This window comes from Bactrocera tryoni, chromosome 5, assembly GCF_016617805.1.
Source record: "Bactrocera tryoni isolate S06 chromosome 5, CSIRO_BtryS06_freeze2, whole genome shotgun sequence".
Classification (NCBI taxonomy): Eukaryota; Metazoa; Arthropoda; class Insecta; order Diptera; family Tephritidae; genus Bactrocera; species Bactrocera tryoni.
This window is the reverse complement of record NC_052503.1, coordinates 76,604,426-76,629,513: the sequence shown is the minus strand read 5'-3', so window position 1 is coordinate 76,629,513 and position 25,088 is coordinate 76,604,426. Positions and strand designations below refer to the sequence as shown.

At 37.7% G+C, this 25,088-nt stretch overlaps 2 protein-coding genes across 5 annotated transcripts in view; one reads left to right on the top strand and one right to left on the bottom strand.

The window, feature by feature from the left end:
- The window catches only part of LOC120778707, a 111,571-nt gene that overhangs the window by 44,544 nt on the left and 41,939 nt on the right, over positions 1-25,088 (top strand). The window contains 8 exon segments of the mRNA XM_040110668.1: positions 338-633; positions 719-1,039; positions 1,108-1,279; positions 1,393-1,503; positions 2,886-2,915; positions 9,482-9,576; positions 9,851-10,226; positions 13,089-13,166. Of these exon segments, the coding sequence (XP_039966602.1) occupies positions 338-633; positions 719-1,039; positions 1,108-1,279; positions 1,393-1,503; positions 2,886-2,915; positions 9,482-9,576; positions 9,851-10,226; positions 13,089-13,166 (1,479 nt within the window).
- LOC120778709 overlaps positions 15,309-25,088 on the bottom strand; it is a 62,448-nt gene continuing 52,668 nt past the window's right edge. For all 4 annotated transcript variants that reach the window (XM_040110670.1, XM_040110671.1, XM_040110673.1 and 1 more), the window contains one exon: positions 15,309-16,107. In XM_040110670.1, the coding sequence (XP_039966604.1) occupies positions 15,821-16,107 (287 nt within the window). In that variant the 3' untranslated portion in view covers positions 15,309-15,820. The remainder of the gene's footprint in view (positions 16,108-25,088) is intronic.

The following is a 25,088-nucleotide window of genomic DNA, read 5'->3' as shown; positions in this document are numbered from 1 at the left end:
AGGAATAGACAGACTGCACCGCACATATTCAAACCACAGGCACAGCACTTAAGCTATTTTACAGTTACAGTATTCAGTTGTTCACTTACTTCCAACATTCAGTTTCCGCTTCCTTTTAGCCGCTTGATTTGACATAGTTTTCCCCGTAAATTTTGCTTTTGTGTGACTCCTCATTTCATTTTCATTTCCGTTATATTTAATTCCACTTAATAATTTGATTGTGTTCGATTTCGCTTTGCTTTTATTTTCACTTTTATTTCCTTCGTTTATTCGGTCTGTGCTCCTCCTTCTCTTTTCTCTTTTGTCTCTTCTATTGCCAAATTTTTTCTTAACGCAGAGATGTGTGCAGATATTGAAATCATCACGTCAAATCAGTATGACGGTGCGCTCACCACCGACGCTCAACTCCCACGCGCCACTACATGGCTTTGGTCCACCCTCGTCGCGGGATCCCATGTACGCATCGATGGCGCCACTACTGCCACAATCGGCGGCCGGCTTACCGCCCGGAGCGACGATGATTGGCGGCGGTGGTCTACCATTTCGTCAGACATGTTCCTGGATGGACCGACATGGTCGTCCCGCTTCGCCACCCATGGAGTATGGTGGACGGCATACGGATCGTCGTGAGAGGTGAGTGAGTTCGTTGTACCGTATACTATACTTTTATATATGTATGTCATTTAATCTCTAACTTTTTACTGTCAAACTTACTTAGAATTCGACGCGTAGAGCTGCTCATTGAACCGGGTCAGTCGCTGGGTCTAATGATACGCGGCGGCGTTGAGTACGGCCTCGGCATCTTCGTCACCGGCGTCGATAAGGACAGTGTCGCAGATCGTGCTGGCCTCATGGTCGGCGACGAGATACTCGAGGTCAATGGTCAGTCATTTCTCGACGTGACCCATGACGAGGCGGTCAGTCAGCTGAAATACCATAAACGTATGTCGCTTGTCATACGTGATGTTGGTAAAGTGCCACATTCCTGTACATCCATAGAGATGGAGCCTTGGGACGCGTATAGTCCGACGGGGACGAGGTGAGTGTTAGCGTTAAAATACAAAAATAAATATAACACTTAAATTAAATTTAAAATTTTGGTTGCAGAGCTCGTCGAAAAGGTCAAATAACCGCTATGGTGGAGGAGAAAGCACGCTCGCTCCTGCCACGCCATCAATTCGCAAGTCTCTCGTATTATATTGCTGAATATGCTGCGAGAGCGATGACCATAGATGCCTTTGTTGCCGTCTTATTAGAAATGTTAGACACATATGAGAAAGTAAGTGTGTGTTTTTTGGGAATTTATTTATAAGTCTTTAAATTTTTTTTTGAAATCGTCTGCTCCCTCTACTTTTCGAGCTCACTAATCGCAATCTCTTTTCAAATATTTAGCATACGTTAGTGACGGAACTACGCGAACTTATATATCCAGAGGATCGTACGCGATACGATGAGCTTGTTTATCGTAGAGAACGTGATCCGTATAGCGTGGAAAGGCACAGGGTGAGTTCACATTTCTCTACTACTAATATATTGGCTTTTCGTTACCTTTAAGTCAAACCATGTAACAAAAACTTTGTTAAGGCGATATAATGTTACGGGGTTAGGTGTAGTCAGAAACAAGAAAAAACTACATGTTTACATTATATTAAAGGAGGTTTCGGTATGACTCGATAGATTTTTGAAAAAAAGCAGGTATGATCGCCAATAACCAAAAGGTTCATACTTTTGCAAATTCCAACGATAAACTTCTTCTATATTGGCGTAGACACCACGTTAGCGGCAGATTTTATTGATTGGAGAATCGGGTTTGTTTTTTCCTAGTATTATGCTTTCACTGCCATTCAGTAGGTTGGAGAAGTGTTCCCTTCATAATTTTAATATGATCTGGGCATCAGTCACTAGATCACCTCTGGGGGTTATACAGAAGTATACTTGGGTCTTGAAACCTTCTGTTAGTCGCCGCATTTTTTCATAGAATTTTTGAGCATTAGCCCTGTCGGCAGCTTGTCAAGCTCTCAATACTCACGTATTTCGGCGATATTTCTCGATATCTATCCCATCCCGCACGTGCTGTGATCGATTGTAACGTGCGTTTTATCTCTGCCTCTTTCGAAGCTGTTGTTTATTTTTCGCCGAAATGGTCGGTCTTCTCACTTTAGCTCGCTTCCAAGATGTTCTTTGTCTATCCAGAGGATCTTAGACCCGAAATCGTGAACTGTTCGAGCCACATGTAAAGGAATTATTTCTGGCCACTCCCAAATTAATGGCAATCAGAGAACTTTCCTCACTTGCGTGAACTTCTACACATGACTCCGACCTTCTACGGGTATAAAATACTTAATAATAATGCAAAATAAATATATTTTATTTGTTTGTAAATTCCGACCACCCCTAATATACATACATATATCGAATAACTCGAAGGATATCTGTCAAATTGAATTCAAGTTTCCAGAGCATATTTCTAGGATATAAAATTAAAAAAAAAAAAACAATGCAATAAACTTAATTCTTTTTTAATTTATTTTTTTTTAATAAATGTTTTTTTTTTATTAATATATCTACATATATCATATAACTCAAACTCTTTTGTCGTATTTAATTCTAATCTTCGGTTAATATTTCTATGATACTGATAATAATTTAAAAAATACAAAAACCTTTTTATTTTTGAAAATTCTGACCACTCCTAATATATGTATAGTACATATATCGTATTTACTTAATAGTTACCGAGAATATTTCTAGGATATAATACTCTAAGCAAAAACAGTCGCTTTTTTATTTTAATTCCGCCTACCCTCAACCCCCTCTAGTCCAAACTGAATATATAGTATATTGTTATTTTTCCTCTCTCTCTACCATTCTCTTCAATTCTATAGCGTAAAGGAGAAACCGCACGTGATTTACCGGTAAGCTTTTTAGAAGATTTATTCTACGATACAGACACTATTTACTATTAGATACCTAAAGGTCCATAACTGTTTTCCGCTGAATATACGAAGAGATTTATGAAATCGTAAATTGTTTATTATTATTATTATTACTATTATTATTATTAGCAAATATACTATTAGCCCGTATACTAATACAAAAGTACTCTATATCCATACAAAAATTAACACAAATACACACACATACTTATACGTATGTCAATGCTTACTGTTTACTTATTACATAATATAAGCTGCCTTCGATTCGTCATTGCTCTCTCTGCTTGTTACGACTCTCATATCAGAAAACTTGCATATATAAGCAGGAACAAAGTTATCAAGCTAAATTCTTGAAAGAGAGTTATCCGCCTACACTCTTAAGTGGTATAAACGGTATCTTCAGTGTTGCCAATTTTTTTGTTTTTAATATTTTAGATCACTTTTACTACCAATTGTGAATGGGTCAAAGGACAAATGAAATTAAAATATGTTTTTTTCTTATATTTTTATTAACTTAAAACTTAAAATAAATTTTGATAATTTAACTAATTAATTATAAAAGTGATCCACTTTGAGATTCACTGCTGTTTTAAAGAAAAAAACACAGAAACTTCAAATCTAATGGGGAATGTTTATTTTCATTCGAAAGAAAATTCTTTGCCATTTATTTTTTGAAATTCATCTCTTTCAAATGTTTGCCGTAGCTCAGAATCAGATGGACCAGCCATTGAATCCAATCGATGACTCGTTCCAGTATTTAGACTGGTGACATGCGGATGACACGCCTTATGTTTTGCTTCAAGGCCGGAATCGAAGCAGGATTGCCCGCATATACCTCATAATTTTCATATTCCCACAGGAAAAAGTCTAAGGGAGAAACCAAATGTGGTCGAGAGCACGAGTTTCAATTTCAGGCATCAAGTAGTCGCTTTTCATGGCGCGATAGTGGTCGCCGTTGACGGTTACGTTCTCACCGGCATCATTTTTGATTAAATATGAACAGATGATTCCACCCAACAGTTGTTTTTTTCTGGCTGAACGAAATTCGAGTCGAAAACGTCGGATCTTCTTGGAGCTTTCGTCAATAAAGCGAAGCGATATCGCTTAGGAAGATCGAACTGCTTCAGTTCTTACACAAGCTGTATTTTGTACGCTTTTAATTTAAGATCTCGACGTAAAATGCGTCAAGTCGTTCCATACGGCAGTAGGAAGTGCTGCAAGCAGCGCCGAATCGACTCTCCACGGTCTCTCACTCTCAGCTGCGGCTGCTATATTTTCTTCACTTTGTGCTACTCTTGGTCTATTCGTTCGAATATTATCTAATAATGAATGCTGGGTATCTAGGTGAGTGTTGGTGTTTCGCATAGTATGCTCAGTGGGCCGATTCTGTTGACCATAAGTTAAGAGAAACGCGTAGAATACATTATTTACGGAACGTGAATTTGTGTTATAAGGTTGAAGGATTTGTAAGCGTTATTCGGGCGTAAGTCTTTACGTGATGAAATGCGAAACAACACTTGCCCGAAATCATTTTTAAAACATAATGGCGATGTAGCTATGTAGGTAGAGAGACTGCGGAATTAGGTAGATAGATTGGCTGTCTGCGACGCACTTAAGCTTTTAGTAGGCCCATGGTGAAGCTACCAGGACTAAAATTTCCTTTAAACTTTATTCTATTTTCACTGAACCACTCGTGTTTCTGTTCAAGTTCATCTATACCAAAAGTTTTATCTGTATTTCAAGACGTCGTCAAGAAACACTCAATCGATAGGAGCCATGTTTTTCCTATACAAAATCTGATGAATACAAAAAATTGTATATGCGCAATTTTCGAGATGTTGTCAAGAAAAGTTGTCAAAGGAAACACTTTTAAAAAAATTAACTCTACTTGGATCACTCGTTGAATACCAACATATAAGCTTAAAATAACTTTTTTAACGCAAAAAAAAAAGATAATTTCTCCACTATGCAAGAATCATAACACTATTGCGCATGCGTCAGCAGATATGTAGGCGCAAGGTTGCACCACAAGCGCTGCCCGTTTGTTTGAGCAACTGGTATGGCTTGTTCGATACGCTGGAGATACGCTGGAGAGTAACGCATCGAAGGCAGCTAAACTAACACTAACTAATTAACTAACTGTGTAATTTACTAAAAGGCATGTTAACTATACTTGTTGTTGTAATGTAATTGCTGTATTAACCAAAACTAATAACTATATGCTGTAAATGTATGTGTAACAGTTATAATATATAAAATATTTCTACTTTGAAATTGTTAATTTTTAAATATGATTTCCTGACACTGTAACGAATCTGCCAAAATACACTATTTATATGCATAATTTAAAACAAATTTTATTGTTGTTGTTTAACAAGCAGAAATGCAGCCAAACGCTAAATTTGTTATAGCTTTTTCTATTAGTTTTCACAAATCCAATATTGAAACACTAGAACACACATCCTTAAAAAGTCTTTCGGATGCTCTGCGGAAGAACACACATAAGACAATAATGCAGACAAATCATAAAAGCAGACAAGCAAAACTAAAAAACAAAAACAAAAATAATACATACACATACATAAAGAAACCAAAAATATGTCCTTACTTTTATTATAATGTACACTTTATACACTTATTACTACAACAAAAAACAAACACAATTGCCAAGTGTTTAATTTTTCACAAACTTTTGTTCATAATTCTCAAAAAAAATATTAAAAAAAAATACAATAACTCTTAAACTGTAGCAAATGTACTAACCTAAATATGCCTTAAGCGCTCAGCCAGCGTGCAAAGCGTTCATTGTCAAAGCACTAATTAAGCGCGGCCGCAAGCCCAGCTGCATTAGGCTTGCATATAAAAAAAAAATTAATGCAATAATAATTATAAAAAATTATGGTTATGGATACCCAAGCAGTTAACAAACGTTATAACTATACGAAAATACTACAAGCAAAGAAGAAATATTCAATAAAGCTATGCAAATTTAAAGACGCCAACAAAGAGTTTGAACAGTCATTGAAGAATACTCGTATATATATTAACATATCAAATTATACTATAAACTCTCGCTCATGGAAAAATTATATAAATTCCCGCTCATATAACAAATTTAATTTTTTGCTCATTAAGAAATTTGAACTCTCGTTCATAAGAAATATTATCACTCATTTAAGTACGCTAGCTTGAACAATTTTATCCATTACTGTAGCGTCAATTTGCTCATCATGAGTTTCACATTAGCGACTGACATTTGCTGACGTCACAATAGCGGCATTTTTGCGGACGTCTTTTTAAACGCTAAGCATATGTTAACTTGAGATGTGGAATACGTGTGCTTTCTTTTTAGACATGTGGTTTTCAAGCAGACGCATATAATTCAATGTTATGGTCGAGTACTAAGCTTTAAAATAAGTGTTCGCCATTACAATAACGATTATAAATAGCGCTGAGTCCAGCTGGAGTTAATCCTTAACTTACTTGCTCAACAAACAGTCAAACCTGGCATAAAAGCAACTCTAAAAATTTAAAAAGATTGACATAAGGACAATAGTAGGAGTGCTAATAGGTCACTGTCTAACTGACGGACATGCCAGGGGACAAGGAATGACCTATAACGACTATTTTAAAGAGTGATCCACTTCGAGGTTCCCTACTTTTCTTTAAAGAAAAAACGCAGAAACTTCAAATTTAATTCAAAAGAAAAATCTTTCACATTTATTTTCTGCAGATTATCTCTTTTAAATGTTGGCCGCAGCTACGACTCAGCTTGAGGTCGATTTTCGAAGACTCGTTCAAGCATATCGGCTGGTAACTGGCGAATGACACACGTGTATCGAAATGGGATTGTCTGCATAGACTTTAGACTTTAAATATCCTGACAGGAAAAACTTTAAACGTGTGATATCATATGAAATAGGTGGCCAATCGACCAGCCCAAAACATGAAATTATATGCTCACCGAAGTGTTCTCTCGAAAAATCCATTCATTTATGCGATGTGTGTGAAGTGGCAGTCCATCAGTCCACAAACCAAACCAAACTGTTATTTTCTCTCAATGAAATGGCAGCTCTTTAATCTCTTCAGGTTGCTCTTACGCAATTTTGCTTGTTTACATTCCCATTGAGCCAAAACTGAGTCTCATCGCTGAATCAAATTTCGCTCGAAAACGTCGGATCTTCTTTGGAACTTTACAAGAGCCCATAGCGATGTCGCCTGGGAAGACCAAGCGGCTTCAGTGCTTGCAAAAGGTGTATTTTGTACGTTTTCAATTTAAGATCTCGACGCAAAATGCGCCAAGTCGTTCCATACGTCAGTCCGGTAGCTGCACAATGGGCCTACGAAAGGCTTAGATACATTCTCAGACAGCCACTCTACTTATCAACTTACCTACTATTATGTTTTCAAAATGATTTCAGTCAAGTGAACGCCGCGCAGATTTAAAAAAATTCGATCCGAAAGTTTTGCTACCTATAACTCGCCAAATATTCGCTTCCAAGGCGTCAACCGTCAATGTTGAATCTCACGATCTTGAAGTTTCGTTAGCTGTATGGCTTGTAGCTCCGTCCTTTTGGTACAAAACGTTCATATCACCGTACTCTAAGTCAAGCACGAAAAGGTCATTAATCTTAGCTATACCTGTCATAAGCGGCTTTAATTTTGGCAGAATGATTCTCTCTGCCCATAGAGCGCACGAAACAGTGACTCTTTGAGGATGTTATTGAGAAGAATGATGAGAATATTGAGAATACTTCACGCTGAAAAAAATTTTCTTGCTAAAATGTTACTTCATCGAAAACCACACGTCTAAGAAGCACGCGTTATTTCAGCTTCCGCATTAATATTAAGTTGATTCAAAAGTTATTGAAAATTTCGAAAATGTTTAACGCTACTTGCATCACGATCATGGCATATTTCAATATTCGAATGTCAATTTTGGATTTTTAGCTTAAATGGCATAAGAAATTAGAGAATTTGGTATTTTCTAAGGATTTACTAAAATTCAAATTTAAGAGAAAAATTTCAAAAGCGTAAAAACCGCAGGTATTTTCAAAGCACTTTTTAAAACATTTCATATTTTTTCTATTTATAACTCAAACGCAATATCACCCTACTACTCCTAATGCAGGAAATTTTTCACCATTTGAGACTCACCCACTTTTTAAGAAAGCTGGAGCAAAATGCACTTACAAGTTTATGCACGACAGGGTTTTACCACAATGAGACAGTGTATACGGTGCCAGGAGACCATTGGCTTAACCCTTTTGTGAACATACATACATTTGGGCCGATGTTTGTTCAACTTAACCTTGCCTTAGTGATAAATTACAGGAAAGTTCCACCAAAAGCCAAGCCGTTGGTTTTTACTTATGTTTCCCCCTGAATCTCTTCAAGTTTCTCTTGGTCCCAAATGCGGCATTTGAGCTTGTTTACATACACATTTAGCCAGAAATCGGTCTCATCGCTGAACAAAATCTGGTTCGAAAACGTCGGATCTTCTTGAAACTTTTCAAAAGCCCATAAAGCGAAGCGATGTCGCGTGGGAAAGTTGAGCGTTCCAGTTCTTACAAAAGCAGTAGGTATTTTCTATGCTTTCAATTTAAGACCTCGACGTAAACTGCACCAAGTCGTTACATATGTCAGTCCGAGTTGCAGCGAACGGCGACGAATCGCATTTCCACGGGGTTCGTATTGAACAATTTGACACGACTCACGTGTGATCTGTCAAAAATGGGCAATTGAAAAAAGTACGTCTACTTGTATCATGTAGAGCTTTAACGCTACATCTGTCTCAATTTGTTTTAGGTAATGCAAACAACCGTTAGTTAAACAAATATACTCCATTTAAACAACTTGCGAGAGTATAAAAAATATCAGACGTTTATATGTTTAATTAAAACTTGGTAAAATACGTTAACCGTTTATTAAAAATTATAACAACAAACTCATATTATAACTTTAGCATCACTCATGTAAAATAATGCCACCACAAGTACTCATAGTTTATGCACACACCAATGGAAAATTTATGTCACCAAAGCAAATATCTGCAAATTGGCAAATAAAAATCCATACCCAACTGCACCAACAGCTATTCACCAACCATTCACCTGAAAATCATAATTCCAGTATACGCAATTTATGCCTACAACAACTTCACCAAACCTTGAGTACCCGTCCCCCGCCAATCAAATGCACCGGCCACATAAAGCTTGCTGTAATAATCGAAATGTATTTAGTGCCATCACCATAAAAAACCAACGTAATACATACAAGCATACTCACACGCTCTCTGTACTATCCTCTTTCTTCTGCACCCACGCCTACTTTCTGGAGCAATTTATTGCTGCAAACTATGCCACAAATTAAATTTAACAGAAAATTTTGTAAATTTTAAAGCAAATTCTAAACCTACGTACATACAAACAAACGTATTTATATATACAGTTTACATACATACATACTATGTATGCGGGCAATAAGGTCGGCTTCGTATATGCTTTTTGTACATACACTACTTGAATTGCCTTACATATCTGCAGGTAACCGATGTTGACTTGGAAGTAAGCGCGGCCACCGGACGCAGTCCATCGTCAGACTCCGGGCTGGGCATGACAGTGTCGGACATGAAGAATCGGTACAGCAAATAAAGCAAAAAAACGCAGAAAACTAAAAAAAAAATTACAAAAAAAAAATATTTTTCAAAAACGCAATCTTTTCTTTACTTCTATTCCATTCTCTCTATTTCTTTCTCCACCATATCCTTTTGGCTTGCGTATACCTTGAAAATTGCACGTCTTTTGTATTTTTTTGTGTTTGCGCCAACCGCATGTATGCTGGCCGCGCGCCTTGCATATACTGCCATCTGTTGACCTACATACATGCATATGTACGGCCGTGCGTACCAATAGGCCAGCGCAACAATTGCCCTATCGCCCCATGTCTGCCGGTCCCGTCTTGCATCGCTCATCCCACAATTACCATCATCCAGCGTCATATCCACATCCGCATCCACCACCACATCATCACTCATCGTTGCGTCATCTGGGCGGCACGGCTGCCGCGTTGCAGCGCGAAAGAGAACGGGAGGCACGTTGCTTGGCCGCCGCCGCTGCGGCCAATATAAAGACGAGCGGCGCGCAACAGCAACAGCACCAGCTACAGAAACAGCAACATTCACAGCATGCAACCACATCATCATCATCGTCGTTGGCAACAAATAATCAATCAATCTGTAAAATATATACCACGGGCGTTGATAACAACAAAACTGACAATCAGCATCAGGTGAAGCATAAATTTGAAATCAACCATTAACAAAAACAAAGCAAAAGAAATTAACAAGAAATTTTCAAAACAAAGTAGTAAAGCAAAAGTTAAAGAAAAATATTTGAAAACGCAAAACACTAACTGCTGTCTCTTTTTAACGCACTGCAAAGCGCAAAGCATTGCCAACACTAAAACGCTTTCAAAACTATCAAACAACACGCTTAGGCTAAGTGCATAGTGGCGCTGATAGCGAGGCAGTGACTGTCTGAATTCAACTGCCTGCTTCTTTATGATAGACCGTGCGAAATAGTTCTTTTTTTTAAACTCTAGTAATTACATATCCCCACAGGAATCAGAAATAGTATAGCGGTGTGATATCACACGGTCTTGGTGGCCTATCGACCGGCCCAAAACATGAAATTATCTGCTGTGGGAAGTAGCGCCGTCTTGCCATTGACGGTTACGTTCTCACCGGTATAATTTTTGAAGAAATATTGACCGATTATTGCCACGAATGGCGCCGAATCGGCTCTCCACTATCAGCTGGACCAAAGGTTTTCTACTAGATTTTCACCTGAGTTCAGAGTTGGCCAGTCAAGTATCGAGTGGCAGTGGATTAAGATCTGAGCTCAGAGCTGAACATTTGAGTACCAAGTGACAGTTAATCTGAGCTCAGAGCTGACATTCTAGTTTGGAAATAACTTTGGTTTCCAAAAAAAACTCTTTAGTCTTCTTCGACCGTTCAATCACTGTGTTATGATGCTAAAAAATTAACTAAATATCAGCAAAATCTTCTGCTGTGGTCACCAAAACTTCATTCAAAAGCGGCTTATAATACTCTGAGTCCATTTGGTAGAAACAAAACATATTGGAATCAAACCTTGAGAGACCTTGGGAAAGTTTTTAGATCAGTATTTGTCGTTTCTGTCCAGACCATCAAAATTAAATTTTTGCTCATCTGAAAAAGTAACATTTTCGAAGTCTTGGCGTAAAATAGACTTGGCAAAAGTGTAATAAGTTTGGAAACTTTTTAAATATGCACAGTATTAAACCATTATTCTGGTTAAATACCAATTAGAGAACCCAATGAAGAAACGAATAAATATAAAGAGTAAATTACCAAATAATTTATAACGTAAATATGTCACTATATTTTCCTTATTAAAGAAAATCTAGTTGCCTTTACAAATATTTCGCACGGTGCATAAGAGTCACTATGCGCATAGCCTTAACATTCGCGCTTTCCTAGCGTGCATACACTCACTATCTCTCTCTATCTCATGGACTTTTTACCCTTTCACAAGTTTGCAGCTTTTGTTTTAAGCGTATATTCTCAGTCACTCTAAATATATTTTCGTCTCTGTCACTTTTTTAAAACACACCAGTGCAAAAATTTTTCGGAAATGTTTAGAGATTTTCATTAGGATAAATTAACTTACATTTGTATTAAACTACGTTTAAACCAAACTTGATAAAATTGACATTCGATGGCAGGCCAAACTGTCTCACATATGGAAAACAAGTTTCCTTTGCCTAGGTTATGTCTACTATGGAGACCATTCATATCTTTCGTCTTATATTTTAATTTGATTTGATTTACAGTTAGACGCTACGTTTGTGAGCAGAAAAAATGCAGAAAATTAATAAAAATTAATAAAATTAAATCAAGTGAAGTAATCTTAAAAAAAGTTCGTTAAGTTAAGGAAATTCAAATATATTTACCTTAGTGTGAAGTACAATCGATACAGTTAAGTTCGGAATAAAACAAAATTCAAATGGCCGCCACGACTTCGTTTGCAGGCACGAATTCGTTGAACCTTATTTTCGAGTACTCTTTCCACTGAATCAAATCGTGTGCCATGATTGCTATAGAACGTTCAATACTGACTTCTAAAGCTTGACGGCGGTCTGGTTTACTGCTAAAGACCAATGACTTCAAATAACCCCACAAACAGTAGTCTAAAGGTGTTAAATCACAACTTCTTGGAGGCCATTCAATCTCACAATTTCTTGAAATAATCGAATCTCCAAACTTTTCTTGGAATAATTCGGTTGTTGCACGCCCTGTGAGGCACGTAGGCCCTTATTGTTGATCAGATGTCAGATCACGATCTCAGACATCGCTGTAATCTCCGAAGAAATTGCTCAGATCGAACCACTATAGCATGTAGCTGCCATACGAACGGAACGAACAAAATCAGATTCATGTCAGCAATATTTAGGTATTATTAGCGCCGTTGCAACCGAAGTTAATTAGTTGTTATTTATAATTGCAAGAAAACGTAACAATTTTGCCCTTAAAGCAGCAGAATCTCATTTTTTTATAAATTATATTCAACTGCTTTTTCATGTTACTCCACGAACTCTGCAAGCGTTCCTGCTCTTAAACGTAGCGCATTTGTATATAAATACATTTTTCGTTACTTTTTACTTGTGTGTGTGTTAGAGTCGATTATTTTCTTCATATTTTCTGAATGTCTGTATTTGAACTATTTCAAACTAGCAAAAATGATTCAAGTTATTAATAATATGACATTAGTTACTAAATAAATCCATTATATTTTTACTGTATTGGATGTATTCTTTGGTTTTGCGAAAATTTTATTATTTTAAATGTATGTATGTATGTATATTTGTAACTTAAATACGTCTGGTGCTGAGAACTTCTTATGAATACCTAAAATGTATTCATCAAAAAATGTTCACAGCGCCAGCAGTTGCCTAATCAGTGGTGTGTATGTATGTGTTGTTGTTATTGTTTTAGTTTGCAAACACGAATACTGTTCGTTATCATAAAAAATAATATAATTTCTCCTTTGTTCAAAGACGCATTACACATATTTTTCGTTGCCAATCATCTACTTATTTTTGTGTCTCTAGGAATACGGCTGTGATGACCATAGGTCCCGTAGAGGCAGTGAAACTCAAATACCACACTCGGAATACGAACAAGATGCGGTGAGTAGCGAAGTGCATACAGAACACACAATGAAAAAAATACTTATACACACATATACGCAACAACTTTTAGCAGCATTTAGCACTGTATTAAAGGGAAGCATATTATATACACATTAGGGTGGTTATAATATAATATGGGCGTGCTAGAAAGTTTGGCGAGTTTTCATACAGCTTTGACAATTGTTAGTTTATGAGAAATATGATGAAACACAGCCTTATGAAATACCAAATATATACATACATATATGTACATATATATATATATGTATAATTATGACTTTATGTGCCCATTTGGTGGATGTTAATTCTACACGTATTTTTAATCAATCAACTAACCTTTTTTTAGTTTTTTCTCGTAAATATCTTGTTTATATTTTGATGATCGCTTAAAAGCACATTTTAGTTCTAATTAGAATCTGTCAGATTATTATAATTATACGTCAGCAATTGTACGCTCTTGAAGAAGATTACACCCTCTCTATACAGCTCTGCAACTCGATCTCCAGTAGTAGATTGAAGCAGTCGCATAATAGAGAACCGTCTTGTCTGAAACCTGGTTTGGTATCGAGTGGCTCGGAGAGGTTCTTACCGATCATGACGGAGCTTATGGTAATGCTCAACATCAGTTTACACAGCCGTATTACATAGTTTAAAGTGGATACCGAATTCAGACATAGCGGCATAAAGGCAGCTCCTTTTCGTGCTGTCAAAGCAGCTATGAAGTCGACGAAGAGGTGGTGCGTGTCGATCCTCTTTTTTGACTTGATTTAGCACATGGTAAATCTTAGGTCGATTGTAGTTTTTCCAGGTCTAAGGCCACACTATTGTAACCACCTTTTGTTAGTCGCCACATCTTTTCGTAGAAGTTTCAAGCATTACCCCTGTCGGCCAGCTTGTCAAGCTCTTCGTACTCACACATTTCGGCCTCTCTCTTTTTTGTCTACAATTGCGTGTCGCTTCCCTCTTCATCTCTCGGTATCTATCTCATCCCGCACGTATTGTGGTCGATTGTAACGTTGCGAGGTAGCCTGTGTCTGTTCTCCAGTGCGACACGACACTCCTCATCGTACCAGCTGTTCTTTTTAGCAGCCGTCCCACAGTTCCCTTATATCGAGTTGCTGAGTAAGAGAGAAGGAGTGCAAGCTGAGTAGAAAATCATTGCGCTGTCTGTGTGATTGCAGTCCTTGTGTTTGTTGACGTGCTTTTTTTGCTGCACAGAGGCGAGTGCGCATCTTGGCTGCAACAAGATAGTGGTCCGAGTCAATGTTAGAACCTCGGAGCGTACGCACCGCTAAAACACGGGAGACGTGTCTTCCGTCTATCACAACACAACTGGTTGGTGGCTTTTCTATCCGGAGAGAGTCAGGCAGCTTGATCAATTTTTCTATTCTGCAATATAATACTAAAGATATCCATACTTCGAGCCCCGGCGAAGTCGATCAGCCTCCACACATTCCCGGATGTTGTATCATGGAGGCTGAATGTACCGACCGTTGGGCCAAAGATACCTTCATTGTCCACCCTGATGTTAAAGTCGCCACGCACGATTTTTACATCTTGGCGGGGGCAACTCTCATAGTAGATATCTTTGGTCATATCATCCTTCTCTTCAGTCGGGGCATGTGCGCAAATCATCAACATGTTGAAGAACTTAGCTTTGATGCGCATTGTAGCTAGATCTTCATCCACGGATCCCACAGCAAATTTACATCAAAAAAGGGATGATTCGCCTTTTGATCTTAGCTTGCCTTGAAACGGAGATTTTTTGGCTACCCAGAGGATACTTGAACCGTAAATAGTGAGCTGCTTGAGCAATATGTGAAATAATCGTTTTCGGTCACAGACAAGTGAAAGGCGCTCAGAGAACTTTCCTTACTCCATCCTCTGTGAATGGGCCTCAGAGAACTTTAAAAAGGTATCTTAACAAAATTTGGCAAAAATTATTTTCTAATGCAACTCCATAATCTCCGAATAAATTGTGCAGATTGCAAGACTATGCTATAGTGCTGCCATACGAACTGACCGATCGAACTAAAGTCTTTGTATGGAAAACTTTTTCGTTTGACGAGATATTTTCACGAAATTTTGTAAGGATTCTTACCTCATTTGGCTTTCAATTTCATTATGTAAACCACACCATTCTTCTTTACAAATAAAATCAATAATTTTATTGGGTCAATATTCACAAATTACCGTAAATATACAAATAAAAAATATTATTTTCACCAGCTGTTGGTGAAACCCTTAAATTCACATAACTTCTTAAACTATATTAAAGACATATGGTCCTAGTCGTTTGAATATAAGCATATACATATGTAAGCTAACATATATGTATGTATTTCGTATATAGATATGTATATATATAGTTTAATAATAGCGTGCGTAAAATTAATTCTGCTCATTATCCTCATCACTTTGAATCGCTCACTGCACTCAGCCGCACATGCCCTGCGCAGCTACCGCTTACCTACTACGTTTACTTCAATATTTTCTTTCTTTTCTACACCGACACTTGACACCCTTGCCATTCACCAAGTGGATTTCATTAATTACACCAATGGAAAGCATCAAGATTGCGGCGCTAAGGTTGTGTATGATTGTAGTGGTCGTGGTTAGCGGCGCTGGTGCGGTGTGCTGTGCAAAGCTGCTTACATTTTTTCGTGCAACGTTGGTCGGAACTCCTCCGCGCCACCCTGGTAACTCCGATTCGGATGCAACGCGCTTGCGGTGGTGATTATCTCATTGGTTAGCAAGTGATAGTCGCGTGGCGGCGTATACGGCCTCACCAGGCGGTGCCAGGTGTTTGGCGGACTGCCGTTGGGTTCAAATTTCGGGCGCGGTATCCGCAATTGTTTGATTTCTGTTAAGTAAGAGTCCATATCGTAGCTCCACAGGTGTCTCACTCTCTGTGTGTGTTTAAAAGTAATGTGAAGCGCTGCAATTGGAAGTAGAAGTAGAAGTCAGTTTATTGCAAGATTTAATAAAGTCAAGTGTGATAAGACTAATTGCTTGAAAAAATAGCATTTGATGCCAAATTTAATTAGAGTTCAATTAAATTGAGATCAAATGATTTGGCGATTTTGAAGTTGGCGGTCTGCTTTTTGCTGATATTGGGTTTTTCAAAACTTTTTCACAGACAATTTTTTAAGATTTATTAGGTTTGTTACTGTAGTGCTAGTAGCTATTAGCTATCATGAAGAAGAAGAAGAATAAAGTGGAAGAAATTGTCAAGTTTTTCTCACAAAGAGCACCATTTCGAGGCTCCCTACCTTTTTTTTAAAGAAAAAATACAGAAACTTCAAATTTATTGAAGAATGTATATTTACATTCAATAGAACATTTTTGGCATTCATTTTCTGAAGATTATCTCTTTCAAATGTTGGCCGCCGCTATGCCTCAGATGGTCCATCCGTTGAGTCCAATTTTCGATGACTCGTTCGAGCATTTAAACTGGTAACTGGCGAATGACACTCGTGATGTTTTGCTAAAGGGCCTGAATCGAATCGCGATCGTTCGCGTAGACTTCAGACTTTTCATATCATAACAGGAAAACTTCTAACGGTGTGATATAACACGATCTTGGTGGCCAATTGACCGGCCCAAAATGTGAAAACTGCCCAACGAAGTGTTTTCTCAATAAATACATTAATTGATGCGATGTGCCGGAAGTGGCGCCGTTTTGTTGAAACCAAATGTCATCGGGATCACGAGTTTCAATTTCAGGCATCAAATAGTCGGTTATCATGGAGCAATAGCGGTCATCATTGACCGGCATCATTTTTAAGAAATATGGACCAATGATTTCACCGGCCCACAAATCACACCAAATCGTTGGTTGAAATGGCAGCTCTTGAATCTCTTCAGGCTGATTTTCGTCCCAAATGTGGCAATTTCGCTTGTTTACATACCCATTGAGCCAGAAATGGGTCTCATCGCTAAACAAAATTTGGCTCGAAAACGTCGGATCTTCAAAACCAAGAGGAAATGTGTCAAATATCTCTTATGATAGTTTGGCAATATATGGAAACTAGCCAAACTGTCTCAACATGTGCTCTCTTCTGCTCGATTTTTTTTATTAAGAAAGCTGATTTTTTTGTAACCTGCCTTGCAAGTTTTTCGGGTTCAATAATCACTTGAATATCCAACAGGCCTTATTACTAAAACTTCTTTATCTTTAAGCGAGTGTTTATAACGAAACAGAAGTTTCGAAAACCTCCTTGGACTACTTTCACCAAGACGATTGATTCATAATTGCATTCTATGATGAAAAGAAATGCAGCGCGTTAATTCTTTTCACCAATATCACTGAATTGGTAGGCAAATAATTGGATTCTGTAGATTTTGTAGCCAACTAATTGGACACTGGAGATATAACTTTATCGTCAGGAAATATAATATGTGTTTGAATATGAAAACCAACTGATTGGCAACACCGAAGTTATAATACTACAAGAGAATTTCTTATAGCATAGAAGGTTATGGAAAGATGTTTATGGCAGCTATATGTTATAGTGGTCCGATCTAAACATATTTGTCAGAAATTATACCACTATCTTGCAAACTAATTCGCGCCAAATTTCATGTGGATATCTCGGAAAATGAAGAAGTTTTCCATACAAGGTTGTACTTTGATCGTTCGGCTTGTATGGCAGCTATATGCTATAGTCTGATCTGAACAATTTCTTCGGAGTATAAAACGTTGTCTTGAAAATTAATCCGTGCCAAATTTCGTGTTAATATCTGCACAAATAAATAAGATTCCATACAAAGGTATGATTTTTGTCATTGACTTTGTATGGCAGCTATATGCTATAGTAGTCGGATCTAGAAAATTTCTTAAGATATTGTTGCGAAGTCTTAGTTAGTGCCGCATGCCAAATTTCGTGAAGATACCTCGTCAAATAAAAAAGTTTTCAGCACAAGGGTATGATTTTGATCGTTCAGTTTGTATGGCAGCTATATGCTATAGTGGTCTGATATCGTCGGTTCTGACATCTGAGCAGGTTTTGGAGAGAAAATGACATGTGCAAAATTTCAGAACGATATCTCAAAAACTCAGCGACTGGTTCATGCCAAACTCAATATATCTTGTACAGGGTATAAAAATGCAGTTATTCGTTTCTTTCATTAAAATCGCTGCAAAAATAGCTGTCAGGCAAGCAATTATAAATCAAAGCGTGGACGCACATACAAAAGTCGCAATGCAGATGGAAAAGCGTGTGTTGACAGCGACTACGTGTGTACATGCACACGAAAATACAACATTTATGTGTGTGTAGTTGTGTGGGTGCGGAGTGGTCTGAAGCGTGTGCTTGTGCGCACCACCCAACTGGAAACCGTGGCAACTCCTCTGTTAATGTGCTGTTTAAAATGTGTTAAATGCAACGAATGAAAAGTGAAAGTAAAACGGCGGTTAGCGACAACAGCCACTGCAACAAGCACAACAACAACAACAAAAGTAGGCAACCAGAAACCGAATATAAAAATAGAAATGCATGGAAAACCGACAAGCATGCGCTGGAGAAACGCAACAACAACAACAATAATAAAAAACGGCAGCAATAATAATAAAAACAACAGCAATAATAACAAAACAACAAAAATAAAAACCCGCAAAATAATAAAAAACGGCAAAAATAATAACAACAACAATTACTTCAACAACTACAACTGTACGCAAGCAGAAAACAAAACAGTTGGCAACAACAACTACAACAATAATAATAATAAAACAACAAACACAACAGGAAGTATAACAACTACAGCCAAGTAGAATCATTTGCTGCAAAAAACAACAACAAAAATATCAACAACAATTATAACAACAACAATAATAATGATAATTTCGACAACAAGTAAAACTTCAGATAAGTAGAAAACCCTAAATATTACGAACAACATTACAACAGCAACAGTAACAACAGCAACAATAACAATTAAAACAACTGCCGACAACTTATACCCAAAAACAACCAACAACAACACATTTGCTGCAAACAATAGTTACGCTTTTCAACGATTGCATAGTTACAACCAGCACAACAACAACAAATTGTTGCCCGAAATTGTGGGCAGTCAAACTGTCAACAAGACATCAGCCCAAAAGCAGCCGGCAGCCAAACTGGACTGACTAACTAACTGGCTGGGTGGCTTTTCGGATTGCACGCTTGCCGCAGCAAACAAAGCGACCGTTATGCGCTGCGGCAGCGCAAAGTTCGGGACACCAGGCAACGGCACGCCTGTGAGCACACACACAGACAATACACAAACGTGCCATAGCAGCGCGCCAAACCGTTTAAGCAAACAAGCAGCAATCATAAGTACAACAACAACAAAAGCAATAATAATAATAATAACTGCAACTACCGGCAATTCTCAAAGCGACGCGCGCGCGTATTGCACTTTTGACTCACTGGCTGTGCAATTACATTAATTTCCGCCACCGCGTTGGCGTGCCACGCAGTGACGCAGCAACGCGGTGCGCCAACACTGCATGCAACATGCCAACGCGCTAACAAAAATAACAACATCAAAGCGCGCTGTTTGCATATATTGGCAATTTATGGCAACGCAGCTCGTGCTTGTATATGCGCGACCGTACATGTGGCTGCCTATGTGTCTGTGTGTGTGTCCAGCTGTTTTTGTTTTTTTAGTGTGCGTGTGTGCGCCATCTTCGCTCCCTTTTGTTGGTGGCTGCCACTTTTCGGCGGCGCTGCGGAAAATGCATTGCAGCGATTTTCCGGTTTGGGTTTTTTTCGCGGTTCGTCTGCCCACAGCTGCTTGTTGCGCCACACCATTCCAGTCCATGCCATTCCATTTCATTTTGTTTCGTTGTATAGCGCTTTTTTCCAGCTGTCACTACATCGCGCCGCTGTTATGCTTGTTGCTCTTACTGTTGTTGGCCAACGTACACAATAAGCTTACAACATGTTTGGGCGTCCGCCTTTTGCGCGTCTAACATTGACTGGCGCGCGCGCGCGTCAAGTTCAATGCAATGCCTTTTTCGGTCGCCTTCGTGCTACAAAGTTCATCATCGTCATCATCATCATTATGCAGCAGAAATCACAAACAAATTGAATTAAATGTGTCTGGCGGCCATTACAACCTTTTTTGTTTGATTTGTTTACTTTTCATTTGACGAACTGTTTGGCGGACAGCATGGGGTACTTGACAGCAGATATGGTCGATTTGTGGGTCATCGTAACGTAAATATATATATTGATACTCGCATGTTACTCAACTCTTAGCTGAAAGCATATACACGTATGTTAGAAGGGCTTATTTGTTGCAAGCATTACATTTATATTTATGTTCCGACAGTTGGCACAAGAACTCAACGACGAGAGTATTTCTCTACTTGTATGAAAAACTTTTTTATTTGACAAGGTAACGTTATAAAATTTGACATACAGTATTTCTCAAAGCAATACTACAATATCTGAAGAAATTGTTCAGAACGGAAAACTATAGACTATACCTGTCATACGAACTGAACGTTCGAAAACAAGTTCTTGTACGAAAAACTTTTTTGTTTGAAAATATATCTTTACAAAATTTGGCATAGCATATTTTTTAAAAAAACGTCATCACCTCCGTAAAAATTTTTAAGATCGTGTAACTATAGCATATCGCTGCCATACAAGCTGAACGTTCGAAAAAAAGTTCTTGTATGAAAAACTTGTTTATTTGAGAAGATATCTTAACGAAATCTTGCATGGATTATTATCCAAGACAAAGTTACAATTCTTGAAAATTTTAATTAGATCGGATCAGTATAGCATATAGCTCTCATACAAACTGAACGTTTAAAATTAAGTGCTGGTATGAAAAACTCTTTTATTTTAATAGAAATCTGACATAGAGTATGGCCTAAGGTAACGTTACAATATCTGAATGAATTTTCTAGATCGGATCACTATAGCACATAGCTGCCATACAAACTGAACGGTCAATATCAACTTCTTGAATGAAAAGTATCTATAATTGAGAAGGGTATGCTAACACCGTGTTAACTTTTTCTTATTGTAATTTGAAAAAATACCAAGCATATTGACAGGTGACCTCAATTACTGTGCACTTAAAAGTTTCAAGATTAAGAAGCCATACTGTAGTTGTGGCATGCTGGAGCTCAGCTCTTGCTCAGCAGCGATGAATGTGCCAGTAGCCACATTGAGCTGTAAAATACTTCCAGCATTCGAAGGGAATTAAAAAATTCCTATAAATGAAAGTTTCACGACACATACATACAAAGTTTTTAGAAAAATACACATATGTGTATGTGTGTATATTTGTGACTGTATGCAATTATGTGGTCATGTGGGCAAGCGCTTGTCCATCACTAATCATTTTCAAGCGTTTCGGCACAGGTTGTTACTACTGACGGACTTTTTTTTTTTAGATGATGAAGTTCTTTTTCTTTTATGTTGCTTAACAATACAAAGACGAGGAATGCACTTTTCTTAATTCTTCTGCTGCTGTGCTTCTTTCTCTTGTCACAAATTGATTTGTAAAGCTTTTTTCGTGATTGATTATCATTTTGATTTTAGTTAATTATCATGCTAAAAAACATGAATCTCAAATTTGAAAAAGAATCCTAAGCATATTATTTAAAATTCAAATAGAATTTTTTTAGTCTCAATTTAATTCAATTTACAATTCTTAACCCCAAACTTGAATTTAAAAAATTTTAATTAATTTAATATTATATTTTGAACGTATGATTATCGAATTTCACAGGTACAGAAAAAAGGTCGAACAATATAGAAAAAAATGCTTTTTATCGATTCGTAGTACAGTATAATTAGGTCAGTCCGAGTCAAATTTGATCAACTTATGGAGAGGCTATTTTAATATTTTCTGAGGCTTTCATGTTTTGAATATAAAATTTCTATGAAATTTGTTTTGAGCCAAAGAGTAACCTCTAAGTACTTAAAGCCAACATTGTCATAATCATCACCCAATCCATATCGTGAGTGCCACACTTATATTCAAAGACAAGCAGCTTTTCCAGGCAGTGCAAGTCAAGCGCATGCGACCAACTAACTGCTGAGCTCAGATGTCAATTACCACGTACGTATGTATATACAATCTAAAAGCTATGCACAGTAAATTCTTAAAGTGAAAATATGAAAGGTAAACACATAAACGCTTACACACACACACACACTCGTTTAAGCGCTATTTAGCGCATTTCAAAAGAAAAATATCGCCTGTCAATCGTTTATCTCCGCAATCCATCAAATCAAACTGTCGCAGTCATTTCACAACATCACACACTTTTTCTAATGAATTTGGTAAAAATCGGCCAAGCCCATTTGCATGCGCGCCGCCATTACATGCACACATACGCAACAGCGTCTGTAACATTATTTATTGCGCCGGCCAGCCAACTATTGCGTTGACCACAGCGACGCGCCGCGCCATACCGCGCCATTCACTTGCGTTTATTTATGTGCATGTAAAGCACGGCTGACAGTGCTTGCCACAAAGAGTTCCGGGTTGCATGCATTTAATGTGAGCTATAGCAGCTGCGCTTACGCTGGCGGCGCGGCAGTGGCGACCCATTTCTTGTGCCCACCACCGAGCGCCGAGCGAACCGTATGTTTACTCTTTCGTTTTTAGTTCACGCCACCCGCCGTTTCGCGTCTTTTCGCTGGACGCGCTCGCGGCGACTCTCCGGCCCGTGCACGCCCAACGCGCGTCCCATTATTGACACAGTTTCCAAGACCAGTTTGGTCAACTCTCGGTGCTGGCGCGGCGCAGACGTGTGGTGGCGCTGGTGTTGTAAGGCTGCGTCACCGCAACTGACTTTTGTAAGTGTGCGTTTTTTTGTAGAAAAAACCAACAAATTGGACAGCGTAAATTTACTTGGCAGTGGGAAGAAAGACACATGAAAACAGAAACCACAAAAACAACAAGAAAACAGGGAAAAAACTGGGTCATTAGTAAGCACAAATGGTCATAAGTGGCTGCTCAGTCAACCCGGTAGCGAGCGCAGAGTGCGCATGCATGCCAGCCAAATCTCAAACGATCACATTGCGTGTGGGAGCGCGACAGTTCAGTGGAAGCGCAAAAAGTACAAAAGAAAGTGCAAACGTTGGGTTAATTTTCGAGCGAATGCGCAGCTAACACTGTCGCACAGCTGAAAACACACATTTTTGCTGTTGTTGTTGTAATAAAGCGCACAGCTGCATGCTGACGCAGTGGCAAAACGAAAGACTCAAGCAACAAACTTTGCAAGTATTATTCCGGCCACTTCGTTTGAAGTATGATGTGTATGCAGCAAGTGATTAGTTTTTTTTTTTTGTTTGCTTTTTCTTGTATTCACATTTAGTCGACTTATTTTGGCATATTCAGCATTGACACATTATATGAAGAGGCGCTGAATCGAAGTCGAAGTCGTCAGCTGCCCGCTTCTTCTTTTTTCTATCGCCTAAAGCACCTCCCACTCATCGCCAAGCAAGCCAATTAACTATAAAAAATTACAAAAAAACATACAAGTGAATTTAAGGAAAAAAATTTTATTTAACGAGACATCTTCACAAAATTTAACATGGATTATTTGCAAAGGTAAAGTAAACAATATCCAAGAAATTTTCCAGTGTATGTTTGTGAAGTGTATGTTTGCTGCGTTGCAACCGAAGTTAACGTTTTTTTTTTTGTTTTTCTTTATTTTATTGTCCTCTTTGTTGTTTTCTTCTCATTAGTAAACATCAACTGTATCTTTTCACTTTTATTGCTCCATTGACCCAGAATTTTAGAATTTTCCCTTCATGAACTTGACTAACACGGCTACCTAACGGCTGACCTTTGCATATGCACAAAGAAATAAAATGTTATTATTATCATTTTATGGTGACAATGTGCAACTTAGCGGTAGAATCACCATTATTATCATTGTGGCGACTCGGCGTTGTGATTGTGACATGGCTGTATATATCAAGATTTCACTTTTCGCTACACAACACAAATTTTCTCCTTTCAATTTCCATTCATTGGCCTATAAACTACGTTAATGCATGTAAATGAGAAAATATCTGAATGTGTGTGTGTGTGTGTGTCTGTGAATGGCTTCCGCGTGCTGTTCGCACATTATTGCTTTGGCGGTTTGCGCGCTTTCAAATGCAAATTTCTTTATATTAATTTACACGACTATCATTTCTATTATTTTTATTTATTTTTTATTGTTGTTATTGTGTTTATTGCTAATTTTTCTCTCGAGAAATTTTAGACAATTTTTTATTAACACAATTTCTGGTATTAATTTTTGCTTATTTTATATTTTTCTTAAACACTGACAAACATACACCTACATATTGAGCTTGTGTTATGCTCATATTGGTTCAATGCGTATATAAAAAGGTACAAAAGCTCTTTGGCTCACCCATGCCCTTGACACATGGTGCTGATTTCTTTGCTCACATTTTGTTTGTGTATCATTTCTGTGGCGATTAGGGTCAATGGCTTATTGAATGGTATCTTTTTACAGTTCAATGTTTTATTATTCATTAAGTTTATTTGTATTTATTTTTTCATGTAATTTGTAGCATTCGGTTTAGCTATTTTTAGCTGTGGGTGTAATTTGGTCTTGCCTGCTTTTTTTGTTGGTTTTGTGAAGCTATTATATTTATGTCGTTTTTATAGGCATTTATAATTTTTTTTGTTGTGTGGTGCTACTTATATAAACATATCCTATGTTAAAGATTTTTTATTTTATTCAATTATTAGTATTGACTGGTACTAAGTTTCAATAAATTCATTATGTTTACTTATTCTTGCTGGTATTAGACAAAATTGAACAATTGTTGTGGACAAACTTAAAGTAACTGTTGAAATATATTTTTTATATCAAACAAATAAAACAAAAACAAGAAAAATTTTTTAACTTCGGCTGCACCGAAACTGTAATACTCTTCA